At 39.6% G+C, this 13,150-nt stretch overlaps 1 protein-coding gene across 2 annotated transcripts; it reads left to right on the top strand.

The window, feature by feature from the left end:
• On the top strand, positions 1-4,661 carry LOC131365179 (peroxisomal succinyl-coenzyme A thioesterase-like). 2 transcript variants are annotated; one of them, XM_058408832.1, is made up of 12 exons: positions 1-139; positions 228-311; positions 382-586; positions 666-765; positions 847-1,037; positions 1,140-1,309; positions 1,441-1,560; positions 1,696-1,778; positions 2,959-3,052; positions 3,168-3,248; positions 3,588-3,729; positions 4,208-4,661. In XM_058408832.1, exons 3-12 carry the CDS (start codon positions 391-393, stop codon positions 4,318-4,320), a joined length of 1,290 nt encoding a protein of 429 aa, XP_058264815.1. In that variant the 5' UTR covers positions 1-139; positions 228-311; positions 382-390; the 3' UTR covers positions 4,321-4,661. The 2 variants fall into 2 exon arrangements, with proteins under 2 accessions (XP_058264815.1, XP_058264814.1); XM_058408831.1 differs by having other exon boundaries at positions 33-311.
• Positions 4,662-13,150: the final 8,489 nt, after the last annotated feature.

Genomic DNA, 13,150 nt, shown 5'->3' on the forward strand with positions numbered 1-13,150 from the left:
CGTTCATGAACGTCACATCACTAATATCTGGCAACCCAGGAGAAGGCAGCGCCTTTGATGAAAACAAATAAAACTCCTCCATTGTAGGACACATGACTGCGGTTCGAATGTCTTACTAAATGCTCTTACAGTGTTTATGGTATAAAGCTATATCGACTATCTTAGCCTACTGTCTGAATGAGGTTTATTCATGAACTCAAGCACTCTGATAAGGATTTTGTTTCTAGAGAACATCTCGTGAACTTTGGTTAGAGTCATTCCCGCACTGCTGAGCTGCTTAAATACACCGAATCGACGCATCCACAATAAACGTAAGTCCTACTGTTCTTAGGTTGGTTCTAAATAACTCATATACTTGTTTATACACTGTTGTGTTTTCAGGCTTAGAACATGGCCAAGCCGCTCTCGTGCCCGTTGCTTTCGGTTTGTCCACTTCGCTGTATGGTGGATGAACGGTTCGACGTGCGCGTGCAGGGTTTACTGCCCGGTGTCCGAGTCACGCTGCACGCGCAGCTTCAGTCCGAGGATGGAGATTATTGGGAAGGTTTTGGTCACTATGTTAGTGATGACTCAGGAACAGTCACAGGTGCATAAAAAATCTTTTTCAAGTTATTAGACCTTGTCTGCAGCAGGTAAGATCTAATACACCATTTGCTGTGTTTCAGTATCTAAAGATGCCAGTCTTGGTGGATCATATAAGGGAGTTGAGTCCGTGGGTCTGCTGTGGAGTATGAAGCCGATTCCTGGAAGCAGGACAGGCCTCAGGTTGAACTAAAGCAGCCTCTAAGTGTCTCTGTAGTTTTAATGCAGTTATCACTCACTCAATTACTTCTTCTTTTGTTAAAGATTTCGGAAGAAATATGTCTACACGCCAATGGATGTCCACATATCTGTGTATAAAGATCACTTAAATGATGGATTCCGGGAGAAACCTCCTGTAGCTTCTGTCCTGGCACAGAGGTGGTACACCGCTCCGGGAATCCAGAGGGTTAATGTTACTGAAAAAGGGTTGAAGGCGACACTTTACATCCCAACAGGTATCACTGACAGAGGGTTAGACATGGGCTAAGTGATGCTTCTATATCTGAAATGTTTTATATTGAAACAGCGATTCCTTCATAACATATTTTCTTCTCTAGGTCCTGGTCCTTTTCCTGCTGTACTGGACCTCTGGGGTGGAGGTGGGGGTTTAGTTGAGTATCGCTCTGCTCTACTAGCATCCAGAGGTTATGTCGCATTAGCACTGGAGTATATTGGACGAGTAGATGCTGCTGGAAAGCCTTACCAAGTGAACAACGAGTACTTTGAGGTATTTGCTTCTAAACTGATTACGTTTGCTAGTGTATTTATGCATGTATAAATATTTAGGAATACAGCAAAGAGTGAAAGACTAAGATTAATCTGAATATTGCATTAAATAAACAATAAATAATCTTTCAGGCAGCCTATACTGTGCTGAAGCAGCATCCACAAGTTTGTCCTGATAGAATTGCCATTCTGGGTTTGTCTTTTGGTGTGTCTGTGACCCTGGGCATGGCAGCATACTCCTCAGTGATAAAGGTAGGCCATGCCAAGCATTTATAACATTTGTCTTCATTATATGTTGAGAATATATAGGCATTTTGAACAGTATGGATGTATGTTGCAACATATAACTAAACCATAGTCATGTGACTTGCTAACTCTTGCCTTCAGCCCCAGTGTGTGGTGTGTGTTAGTGGAAGCCACATCCTACCTGTCAACGGATCATTGGCTGATGTCTTTGCTGAGATCAAAAAGTGAGCAATAGATCGTGACTGTTTAGTGCAGGTTTGGTGATTCATGCTTGTGAAAAAATACTGTAAGTGGCTATTTTATTATGTACACCTACAGTGGGACTGTGCTTATTTAGTTCCCTTGAGCATTTAACAGTGGTGCAAAGTTGCACTACTAGTATAGCTATAGTATTCAGCAGTTAGCCAAGGCTTTTAAATAGGCTGTCATGGATTGTTTGCTTGGATTTCCTTATCTCGTTTATTGCATAATCTTTTTTAGTTATATACTTATATTGTACAATACGTATTGACCTGCATGCATGTAGTCGTATTGGGAAGACAACTAACTGAAAACAGTGTTATATTTTGTTTGCTTCGAATGGTTGAGTAAAGTTACATTCACACATACGACTTACAGCAACAAAGCAACCAGAGAGAATTTCTGTTTAATGAGAGTTGGTGACTTCCAGGGGCATGATCGACAGCAACTGTTGACAAAAGGATGTGGGTGTGTCTAGCAAAGCACTGCAACTAAGAGGCGCATACTTAAGTGGCCTACACAGAGCCCTGACTTAAATGACTTAGACCACTGCCTGCACGCCAGGGCTTATCCTCCAATGTAATTGCACAGCCTCACTAATGCTTTTGAGGTTGAAGGAGCACAAAGCAACATTTGAAAAAGCCTTTCCAGAAGAGTGGAGGCTGTTTAAAGGCCCTTGTCAAAGGCCCAACGGTGGCAGCTTGGCAGTGCTGGAGCTGGAAGCCTGATCTGCCGATCAACAACCCAGAGCGTTAAACCACTTGAGCTACCCTTAATACCTTAACAACCTTTGGGAGAGGTGTTCAACAAGCACATAGTATCTCATCACTGACCTCAAACCAGTTTGGATGATGAAACAACTTGGAAGTAATCATATCAAGGGTCATTGTCCCAGCAAACATGCACTTCTTGACACACCCAGAGTGAAAGGCTTGCAACAGTCTGGGCATGACAATAGTAGAGGTGTTCAATATAATAGTCTGTCATATGATTATCACATGTTCAGTTTGTGCACAAACACTACAGCTGTACACAGAACTATCAGGGAGAGTTACCTAATAAAATAGCCACTCAGCACAACAAGCATACACACACACTGTTTTCTTTCGGATTTTTCCCATACTTGGCCTGTTTTTGTGACGAAACCTTCCTTTTGCTTTTAAGAAATGTCCAAAACACCCGCTATGATGAGGAAAAGAGGATCATTTGGCGAGATCTCTTGCTGCCAATACCTGATGATCCTTCAAAGAAAGTTGAAGTAAGGATCGATAAGAGAAGTCTGACAAATTAATTAATTAGTGTTTTGCATATGTACTGTACATGTTTATGCTCTCGGCTGTGACTTTCTTTATCTGTGTATAAACGTTGAGCAGATGGGTCGTATCAAGTGTCCCATTTTACTGATTGTTGGGGAGGATGATCAAAACTGGCCGGCTATGGAGTCTGCAGAAGATGTGAGTAGAGGCACTACAATCAATATTTTATTAATTTATATTCATATGCATAGAAATAAAAAATGATAATAATAATAAAATATTACATTGTAACCTACTTAAGCTTTCAGGAATATAGCATATTTTTTCATTCATATTCTGGAGCAAGAGCATTATTAACTTAAATAGAAAGAGTCAGCAGGATCCCTGGGGCTTTAAGTCATTTAATATTTCTCCTAGCAGTAGAAAAAATATCCCACTAAATTGCATAACCGTGGGGTTCCAGCTCACACCTATAACCATGTCTTTCTCTCTCTCTCTCTCTCTCTCTCTCTCTCTCTCTCTCTCTCTCATCTTCAGATGAAGCAGATGATGGAACGAGCAGGTAATAGCCATCTGCTGTCTGTTCTGTCCTACCCTGGAACTGGCCATCTCATTGAGCCTCCTTACAGTCCACACTGCAGAGCCAGCAACTTTATGTTGGAAGAGACAAGGAAAAAAGGTAAGCCTTCAAAGAGTGTATAAATATTTGAAAATATTTAAGACATGAAGTCACATTTGTCATGAAAATAAGTATTTGATCAACAGTAAATCTCAGCTGTTTCCACTGATCGGATTTGTATGAACTAGATGCTGGTGATATGACTTAAACGTCATATTACGTTACTTTTAATGCTAACATTAAGGCATATGATACAGGATATGTATTACAATATACACCGAACAGGCATAACATTATGACCACCTGCCAAATATTGTGTTGGTGCCCCATATCTGCCAAAACAGCCCTGACCCATCGAGGCATGGACTCCACTAGATCACTGAAGATGTCTAGGTGTCATCAGTCTTATTCACTTCACCTCTCAGTTCTCACAATGTTATGTCTGATCGTTGTAGGTGGAAAAACTGAATGTCTACAAAAAGAACTATTTAACACTCCAAATTACAGTTTGTGATGGCTGTCCTGATTTTTGTTACAGTGGTAGTGCTGTGGGGTGGACAAACAGAGCCTCACTGTCACGCTCAGGAGGACTCCTGGCACAAAACCCTGGCCTTTCTGGAGCAGCATCTCTACAGGAACACGAGTCATTAACATCAAATATCAATCACATCGAGTCTGAATGCAGTTTATTGGAGAGTAAATCTGAGGTAGTGAGAACTGCAGCATGGGGCAAATGAATTCCTTTTCACCAGCAGATGGAAAGTACACAAATATAAATGCAAACAAACAGAAACATGTATTTTTTCCAAGTGAGCCTGTAATCCTTCACAGTTTTAATAATAATAATCTCAAAATCTTTTAAAATCTTTTCAAATGATTGCATATTTTGCTATGCATGATTAAACATAATGATACTGTTATTGGACTTTCATTTATAAAAGAGTGATTCATAGATGTTGTATATTTGTCTGTAAAATTTGGAATAAACATCTTTTCAAACTGGACCTTTCCATTTTTATAGTATTTACAGACACTTTAGCCAATGATACTAAAAGTATTTTCATCATAAGCATCACATCATGTAGCTTTTACATTTACACCATTATCCAGAGCAACTTACATTATCTCATTTATACCACTTAGCATTTGAGGGTTAAGGGCCTTGTTCAGGGGCCCAACAGTGACAGCTTGGTGGTCCTGAGATTCAGTTTCACAACCCTCTGGTCAGTAGTCCAACACAGCTACCAATTCCCTTTTTGGATAAGAAGTAGAAGCCTTTATTATTGTCTCACATACACTAATCAGGTATAACGTTATGACCAGACCGGTGAAGTGAATAAGACTAATGATCTCCTCATCATGGCACCTGTTAGTGGGTGGGATATATTAGGCAGCAAGTGAACATTTTGTCCTCAAAGTTGATGTGTTAGAAACAGGAAAAATGGACAAGCGTAAGGTTTTGAGCGATTTTGACGAAGGGCCAAATTGTTATGGCTGGATGACTGGATCAGAGCATCTCCAAAACTGCAGCTCTTTTGGGGTGTTCCCGGTCTGCAGTGGTCAGTATCTATCAAAAGTATCCTTTAAGTCCCATGGAAGCCCCACCTTGCACCTTACCGAACTTAAAGAATAAGATCTTGGTGCCAGATACCATAGCACGCCTTCAGGGATCTAGTGGAATCCATGCCTCCATGGGTCAGGGCTGTTTTGGCAAAAGGTGGACCAACGCAATATTAGGCAGGTAGTCATAATGTTATGGTTGATCAGTGTACATCACAGTAGAATTAACTTCTTTGCATATCTCAGCTGAGGATGTTAGGGGTCAGTGGCCTTTCTCAGATGCCTAACAGTGGCAGCTGGGTGGTGCTGGGGCTTAAACCCTGACCTTCCAATCAACAACCCAGACCCTTAACCACTTGAGCCACCACTGCCCCAGAATTTCAACCACTGAGAGCTTCTGCTGATTCATGTATGTAAGCAAAGAAATCCTCTACTTTTATGGGTCCAGAGGTGGCAGTATATTTATCGTGATAGAGTTTCTAACAGGCTAATGCACTTCAAACCCATTTAAATGTATTATCCTGTTATATCCTGCCCAATATACCTAAGCACTCTAGTATCTAGATGGAGCTATTATAAACTGTCACATGCACCTGGAGAAACCCAGATATCAGTCATGCAGTGCTGTGTAACCTGCTGCTCTGTTATTTGTTGCACCACACTCCTGAATGAAATGCGAATGACTGACAGTAAAACCTGCTCGTTATGACAGACATTAGAAATAGCACAGGTGATTTTTAATTACATTCAAACTGTCTTGCTCATATCACTCGAGTCAGCTCCACTTTAATGAGGTCTGTTGCCTCATCTCCAGCCAACTTGATTTTGGTAGCTAGATTTTTTTTCTTATAAGCTTGCTAATGTAAAAAACCTGCTGATGGAACAAAACTGCTGAACTGTCAGTAACTTTTACATTACGAAGCTGTAGTTGGTTTCTTATATTCGCAGCTTTTTGTTACATTTTTTTGGTCCAGCTTAAATGATTTCAGGTGTGATAATGCACAGGTAGAGGGCAATCATGGGCAGAGGGGTAATTACTCCTCCTAATCATAATACAAATAACTAATTACTTCTTTTAAAATATAAATAGGATTAATTTCCTTATTACTTACTGAAAAAACCATCCTTTTACTTATTACATTACTTCTGAGTTACTCTATAACTAGGTGGGGGCAGTTCAAGTGGTTAAGGCTTGACCCCGTTGACCGGAAGATCAGGGTTCAAGCTCCAGCACTGCCAAGCTGCCACCATTGGCCCTTTGAGCAAGGCCCCCAACCCACAAGGTTTAGGAGTGTGTTTATGTGTGGAATTTGTGACCATTCCTCTATCCTCTAGAAGCATTTTCCTGGCAACTGCCAAACCCAGACTTGTCCATCGGATTGCCAGACAGAGAAGCATGATTGGCCACTACAGAGCACACGTCTCCACTGCTCTAGAGTCCAGTAGCGGCATGCTTTACACCACTGCATCTGACGCTTTGCATTGCACTTGATGATGTAAGGCTCAGATGCAGCTGCTCGGCCATGAAAACCCATTCCATGAAGCTCTCTACACACTGTCCTTGAGCTAATCTGAAGGCCACACGAAGTTTGGAGGTCTGTAGCTATTGACTCTGCAGAAAGTTGGTGACTTCTGAAGTCACCTCCTGACTTTCTCAGCATGCTCTGACCCCGCTCTGTGATGTTACGTGGTCTACCACTTTGTAGCTGAGTTTCTGTTGTTCCCAGTTGCTTCCACTTTGTTATAATACCACTAACAGTTGACCATGGAATATTTAGTAGTGAGGAAATTTCACAAATAGACTTACCGCACAGGTGAAAACCTATCACGGTACCACGCTTGAATTCACTGAGCTCCTGAGAGCGACCCACAATTTTCTTTCACAAATGATTGTAGAAGCAGTCTGCATGCCTAGGTGCTGGATTTTATACACCTGTGGCCATGGAAGGGATTGGAACACCTGAACTCACTCAAATCCTTAAACTTGTCCATTGTCCTGCTATTAACACATCAACTTTGAGGACAAAATGTTCACTTGCTGCCTAATATATCCCACCCACTAACAGGTGCCATGATGAGGAGATCATCAGTGTTATTCACTTCACTGGTCACTGCTCATAATGTAATGCCTGATCGGTGTATACGCCTAGATGTGATCAGATAGATCGATAGTTTTCCAGGGGCTTAGCTGTCCTAATATAATGGCTGACAAATGACATTAGTTTCAGTGTTAACAAGCTGGAATGATTATTCTGGATGATTTTAGAGATTCTGTTTCAATCCTATTTGTGTTGTGTGGTTATGCTTGAACTTTCTCTCACACCTTTTTTTCTATCAGGATATATGCAGTGTCAGCTGAAAGAATTAACATTGCTTACAGTTGAGAAAAATAACAAGTGTTGTTTCTCTAAGACTCTTCACATGTAATGAAAAAGGGGTCATGGGGGTTACTTGTAGAGGCTACTTGTCGATTATTTCGTCTAGACTCTCTCAACTAGTGCTTGTTTTTTTCTGTCTGTCTGTCTGTCTCTCTCTCTCCCTCTCTTTTTCTCTCTCTCTCCCTCTCTTTTTCTCTCTCTCTCCCTCTCTCTCCCTCTCTTTTTCTCTCTCTCTCCCTCTCTATTACACTCTCTTTCTCTCTCTCTCCCTCTTTTCTCTCTCTCTCTCCCTCTCTTTTTCTCTCTCTCTCCCTCTCTTTTTCTCTCTCTCTCCCTCTCTCTTTCTCTCTCTCTCCCTCTTTTCTCTCTCTCTCTCCCTCTCTCTTTCTCTCTCTCTCCCTCTTTTCTCTCTCTCTCTCTCTCTCTCTCTCTCTCTCTCTCTCTCTCTCTCTTTCGCTCTCTCTCTCTCTGTCTCTCTCTGTCTCTCTCTTTCTCTCTCTCTCTCTCTCTCTCTCTCTCTCTCTCTCTCTCTCTCAGCATTTGTAGCCTCTCCATTCTGTTCTGTCTCCTTTCACCTCCTCCTTCCTCAGCTCTGGGTTTGTACTATCACAAGCGAACAGACATTTTCAATGTGTTTTATGTTTTAAAACAGAAAAGAGGCAACTAAAAGTAAAGAAGAAAAAGGAAAGAGATAAAACTGGCTTTTTCATTATCCACTGGCATATTTTGTTCTCCCTCCCTCATGCAGTGTCACATGTGAAACGCTTCTTAGCCTAATTACACAGCAAGCTTTTGATTCTGGAAAAAGCTCAGCTCATTACTAGTTAAACTAGTCGACTACTTCTGGAAATCAAGCGACAGGATGGTAATTAAGGAGTAAACCTATTTTAGGGTGAGCTGTAATGAGTGTGGACAGTACACATGTTGTATTTATACACTTATCAGACTACTACCTCTTGCTCTTGTTTTGACTGCTTTCTTTTTTAGCTTGCTAGATAAAGTTAATGCAAATAACTGATGAAATCATATGCCTAGGTTACCTGGAGGAACGGATGATTGACGTTTTACAGTATGTGGGTGATTTCACTTGCTGCAATGTTAGCAAAGTGTTAGAAAAGGCCACAACGTTATCAGTCAACATTTATTCTTTAAAATTTAGAGACCTCCTACATGCACTGAGATCTTTGCTGGCTAGAGTTCTAATAACACTGCTTGTAGTTGGAATTTCTGCCAAAGTTCTGGCTTTACTTTGTTAAGTCAAGCCAATCAGCAGAAGGCGTCATGCAGGAGAGCGCTTCTGATTAGCCGTAAACCTTGTAGAAACAACAACCAGCAGTGAGCAAAGCCTGTGGTAGTGAGAACCAGAGCAGCTTCGGCGTGAGCAAAGATTCTGGAAAGATTTTGCACTAGACTTTAAATTATGAGGAAGAAACTGAAGCGGGGACACTGGGTGAGATGGAAATTTTTAAGCAACAACATATATTTAAATGACTTCTTCAAATCTTCTAGGAGATCTGCAAGAAGAAGTTTTATTTTATTTTTTCTGTGATAAAAATGTCAGATGTGCCAGTTGACATATGAATCCAGAATGATTGACAGTTGTGCAAGTAGCTCTGAGCTTGAAAGATGCTCTGATGCTGCGCAATTCCCTTTATGTCACGGTAAATAGTTCATTAACGTGATTTTACTGGGAGCTTCACCAAAAAAATAAATAAAAACTGGGAAGAAGGAGTCATGGGGATAAAGTTAGAATAAATCTGCAGAAGAGTGACCGAAAGCGATATAACAAATCGTTCTTGAACGTCAGTCACTAGCAGTCTGGAAGACACCTTCTTCACTTTAAACTGTTAGATTGTCGAAGGTTAATAAGGTTATACATTATCTGTGTGAGCCTCAGGCTAGTTCAGTGAAGCTGCAATTACTTTTCTTATGCTTAAATCTAATAAATGCAATATTTTATAATTACACGTTAAATGCTATGGGAGAACATGTGGGAGAACACACGGGACTACAGATCAGAAGGTTGTGGGTTCGAAGCCCAGCTCCACCAAGCTTTCACTGCTGGGCCCCTGAGCAAGGCCCTTAATCCTCTCAATGAGGAAAAAAATGAGATAAATTCGAAGTCTCTCTGGATAAGAGCATCTGCTAAATGTTTATATCTTTATGATTTTTTGTTCTGCTTTTTTGCTTCATCCAGTTTCAATTCTAGTAACCAAGAGTACAGCTACAAATAATATCTAATAATTATATTTATATATTTAAATATATACATATTTGTTGTCATGATGTTTACAGTAACGTATGATTCTAAACTGGTCAGTGTATAAAGCAGGCTCAATTAGTCAGTGCGTACTGGTCAGTAAAACTGGTCAGCATAAAGCATGCTCAGTTGACTGATATGATCAGTTCATTAATTTTATATATATATATATATATTATAATAAAATTTTGGTGGTTGTGCTACTGCTTTGTTCGAACTAAAAGAACATTCAAGACTTTCTAAATTAAACCTAAATAAATTCTTCTTGGCCTTTGACTGGATCGTGGTTGTAATTTGGCTGAAGTCCAGCCGTCTCAGCAGTCTGCTACCCTATGGCATCGAAGGCATAAGTCGTATAACCACAAAGCTCTTCTATTTTTTATGTTAATTTTTCTCCTATAGTTGTTTACACATGATTTACTTTAACTTCTACTTTCCTTCTACTTATCTTATACTAGTTCTCAAGTGTTACTGTTGCACACTGGGTAAGGAAGTATGTCTTTAGACCTGAATAGATCTATTGTAAGTATAGAATACAGTAGATGTCAAAATTCAGGCATTACAGTATGACACAATACATCACAGCAGCTTCGAAGCATAATCTTTATCTGTGGATTCTTATTAATTTGTGCTTCAGTGGTGCAATTTAAGATCAGTCAGATCTAGCTATTTTTACCTTTATATGTCACAATCCATTTGGACACGTTATACACTGATATTATAGTAATGTAGCACCACTTTGTTCTTCTTACACAAATTGGTGTTCATATTGGTGACCAGGTGGGGAGATCGAGAACCTGAATAACTTTTATAAGAACACTTCTCTGATTTTGAGCAGTATTGTTAAGAAGGTTGCATATTTCTGGAGGATACTTGGGTATGTTAAAGGAGAACCATGCTTTATTATGGGGAATGTGGTAGTGAGGTCCACCAAGCTGCCACTGCTGAGACCCTGTGCAAAACCCTTAACCCTCAGCTGTATAAAATGAGATAAAGTGTAAGTCGCCCTGAATAAGGATGTCTGCCAAATGCCTTAAATGTATGTAAATGTGATTACTAGTTTGATTCTTGGCTTTACCTAGATACCTCTGCTGTACCTAGCTTTGAACGCAGTGTCAATATTTAATGCATATATTCACCCTGGGTAAATTACCAGTTACTGAAATGTATTTCTGTTTTATCCATTAGTGTGGTTTTGTCTTTAATTCTCTCCATAATTAATTAACAACATCATTTCAGCTAGTGAAATGTCACTGTAGTGAGCTAGCTAGATTTATAAGTGAAAAAAATTTCGTCAAATAAAACGATATACTATATTTACAATATATATTGTATATATATACAATTTATCTAATATATATATAATATTTATCAATTACAAAGTAGTCGTGTAAAAATGTTTATGATGCTTCTGAGCACCGACTTCCTGGTGGTTTTTAAGTCTAAGATGTCAGTCATGCTCATCTGCAGCCCCTTTGAGAGCTCTCCCAGTCATCATATCGAGAACCCATGCATTTGGGCAGAACAAGTGAAGAGCTCACTGTCTAATAAATGTTGAGAAAAAGCATTACAAATGTCTGGCTCTTAGTCAACAATAGTTTCCAGGTTCAGGGACGGAGAATACCAACAATACAGCGTTGTGTTTGAGTAAAAATGGCTGCAACAACTCCCAGCATGTCATCCTTCCACTGGAGAGTAGAGGTGCTCATATTTTAATCAGCATTATTCTGCCTCAAGCCAAGTCAGAGTTTGTTTACTTGCATACATATATGAAATAGAAAAGTGTGTGTGAGCTTATGTTTGTGTGTACAATAACTATAAGCCATATTTCTTCATCGTATTTTACCTCATTATATACTGGTTTCAACAAAAGATTTAACTATAAGGTATTCATTTAATTCATTCAGTTTATTTGTATAGCACTTTTAACAGTGGACATTGTCTCAAAGCAGCTTTACAGAAGTATAGAAACATAGAAAAATGATAAGTTACTGTTTTATCTCTAACGAGAAGCCTGGGGTGATATGAGGAGATGATCTGAGGAAGAAACCTTGAGAGGAACCAGGCTCAGAAGGGAACCTCGTCCTCATTTGGTGACACTGGACAGAGTATATAATAATGTAATTTACAGAGTAAATAATGTAACTGTTGATAATGTCCTTTCTACAACAGCAAACTGTGAAACTAATAGGTCAGTATAGTTTCTGACAGAGGTGGACGAAGTACACAACTTCCTTACTTGAGTGAAAGTACAAATACTACTGGTCAAACATTACTCCATTACAAGTAAAAGTTGTAAAGACAGATTTTTACTTAAGTAAAAGTACAGAAGTACTTGTTTTTAAAAGTACTTAAGTATCAAAAGTAAATGTCAACGCATTGTTTTATTATTGTTGCATTGTTGTATGCAATACTTTCTGTGGAATTAAGAGCTTTTAGAATGTTACAAAACCTATAGAAATTAAACAACTGAATTGACAAAAAAAGACAGGTATAATCATTTATTTTTAATTTAACACTCCTACCACCCCCAACAAAAAAAGTACTGGTACATCTCATTAATTAGAATATCATGAAAAAGGTCAATATTTTTTGTCACTCAGTTCAGAAAGTGAAACCCATATATTATATAGATTCCTCACACAGTGAAATATTTCAAGCCTTTATTTCTTGAAATTGTGATGATTATGGCTTACAGATGAGGAAAACCCAAAATTCTGTGTCTTAGAAAATTAGAATATTACATAAGATCAATAAAAAAAGGATATTTCAAAGAGAAATGTCAGACTTCTGAAAAGTATGTTCGTTTCTATGCACTCAATACTTGGTTGGGCCTCCTTTTGCATCAATGCAGCATGGCATGGAGGCAATCAGCCTGTGGCACTGCTCAGGTGTAATGGAAGCCCAGGTTGCTTTGATAGCGGCCTTCAGGTCATCTGCATTGTTGGGTCTGGTGTCTCTCATCTTCCTCTTGACAATACCGCATAGACTCTCTATGGGGTTCAGGTCAGGCGAATTTGCTGGCCAATCAAGCACAGTAACACCATGGTCATTGAACCAGCTTATAGTACCTTTAGCAGTGTGGGCAGGTGCCAAGTCCTGCTGGAAAATGAACTCAGCATCTCCATAAAGCTTGTCAGCAGAAGGAAGCATGAAGTGCTCTAAGATTTCCTGGTAGATGGCTGCGTTGACTGTGGACTTCAGAAAACACAGTGGACCAACACCAGCAGATAACATGGCAGCCCAAATCATCACTGACTGTGGACACTTCACACTGGACTTC

The sequence above is a fragment of the Hemibagrus wyckioides genome, linkage group LG14 (assembly GCF_019097595.1).
Source record: "Hemibagrus wyckioides isolate EC202008001 linkage group LG14, SWU_Hwy_1.0, whole genome shotgun sequence".
Classification (NCBI taxonomy): domain Eukaryota; kingdom Metazoa; phylum Chordata; class Actinopteri; order Siluriformes; family Bagridae; genus Hemibagrus; species Hemibagrus wyckioides.

What these genes read in the sequence shown, in the direction of transcription:
- LOC131365179 (XM_058408832.1), top strand. Translation starts at nt 391, where the DNA reads ATGGCCAAGCCGCTCTCGTGCCCGTTGCTTTCGGTTTGTCCACTTCGC. An exon ending in GACACTTTACATCCCAACAG is followed by an intron (nt 1,038 to 1,139) that starts GTATCACTGACA and finishes TTTCTTCTCTAG; the next exon opens with GTCCTGGTCCTTTTCCTGCT. An exon ending in ATCCTTCAAAGAAAGTTGAA is followed by an intron (nt 3,053 to 3,167) that starts GTAAGGATCGAT and finishes AACGTTGAGCAG; the next exon opens with ATGGGTCGTATCAAGTGTCC.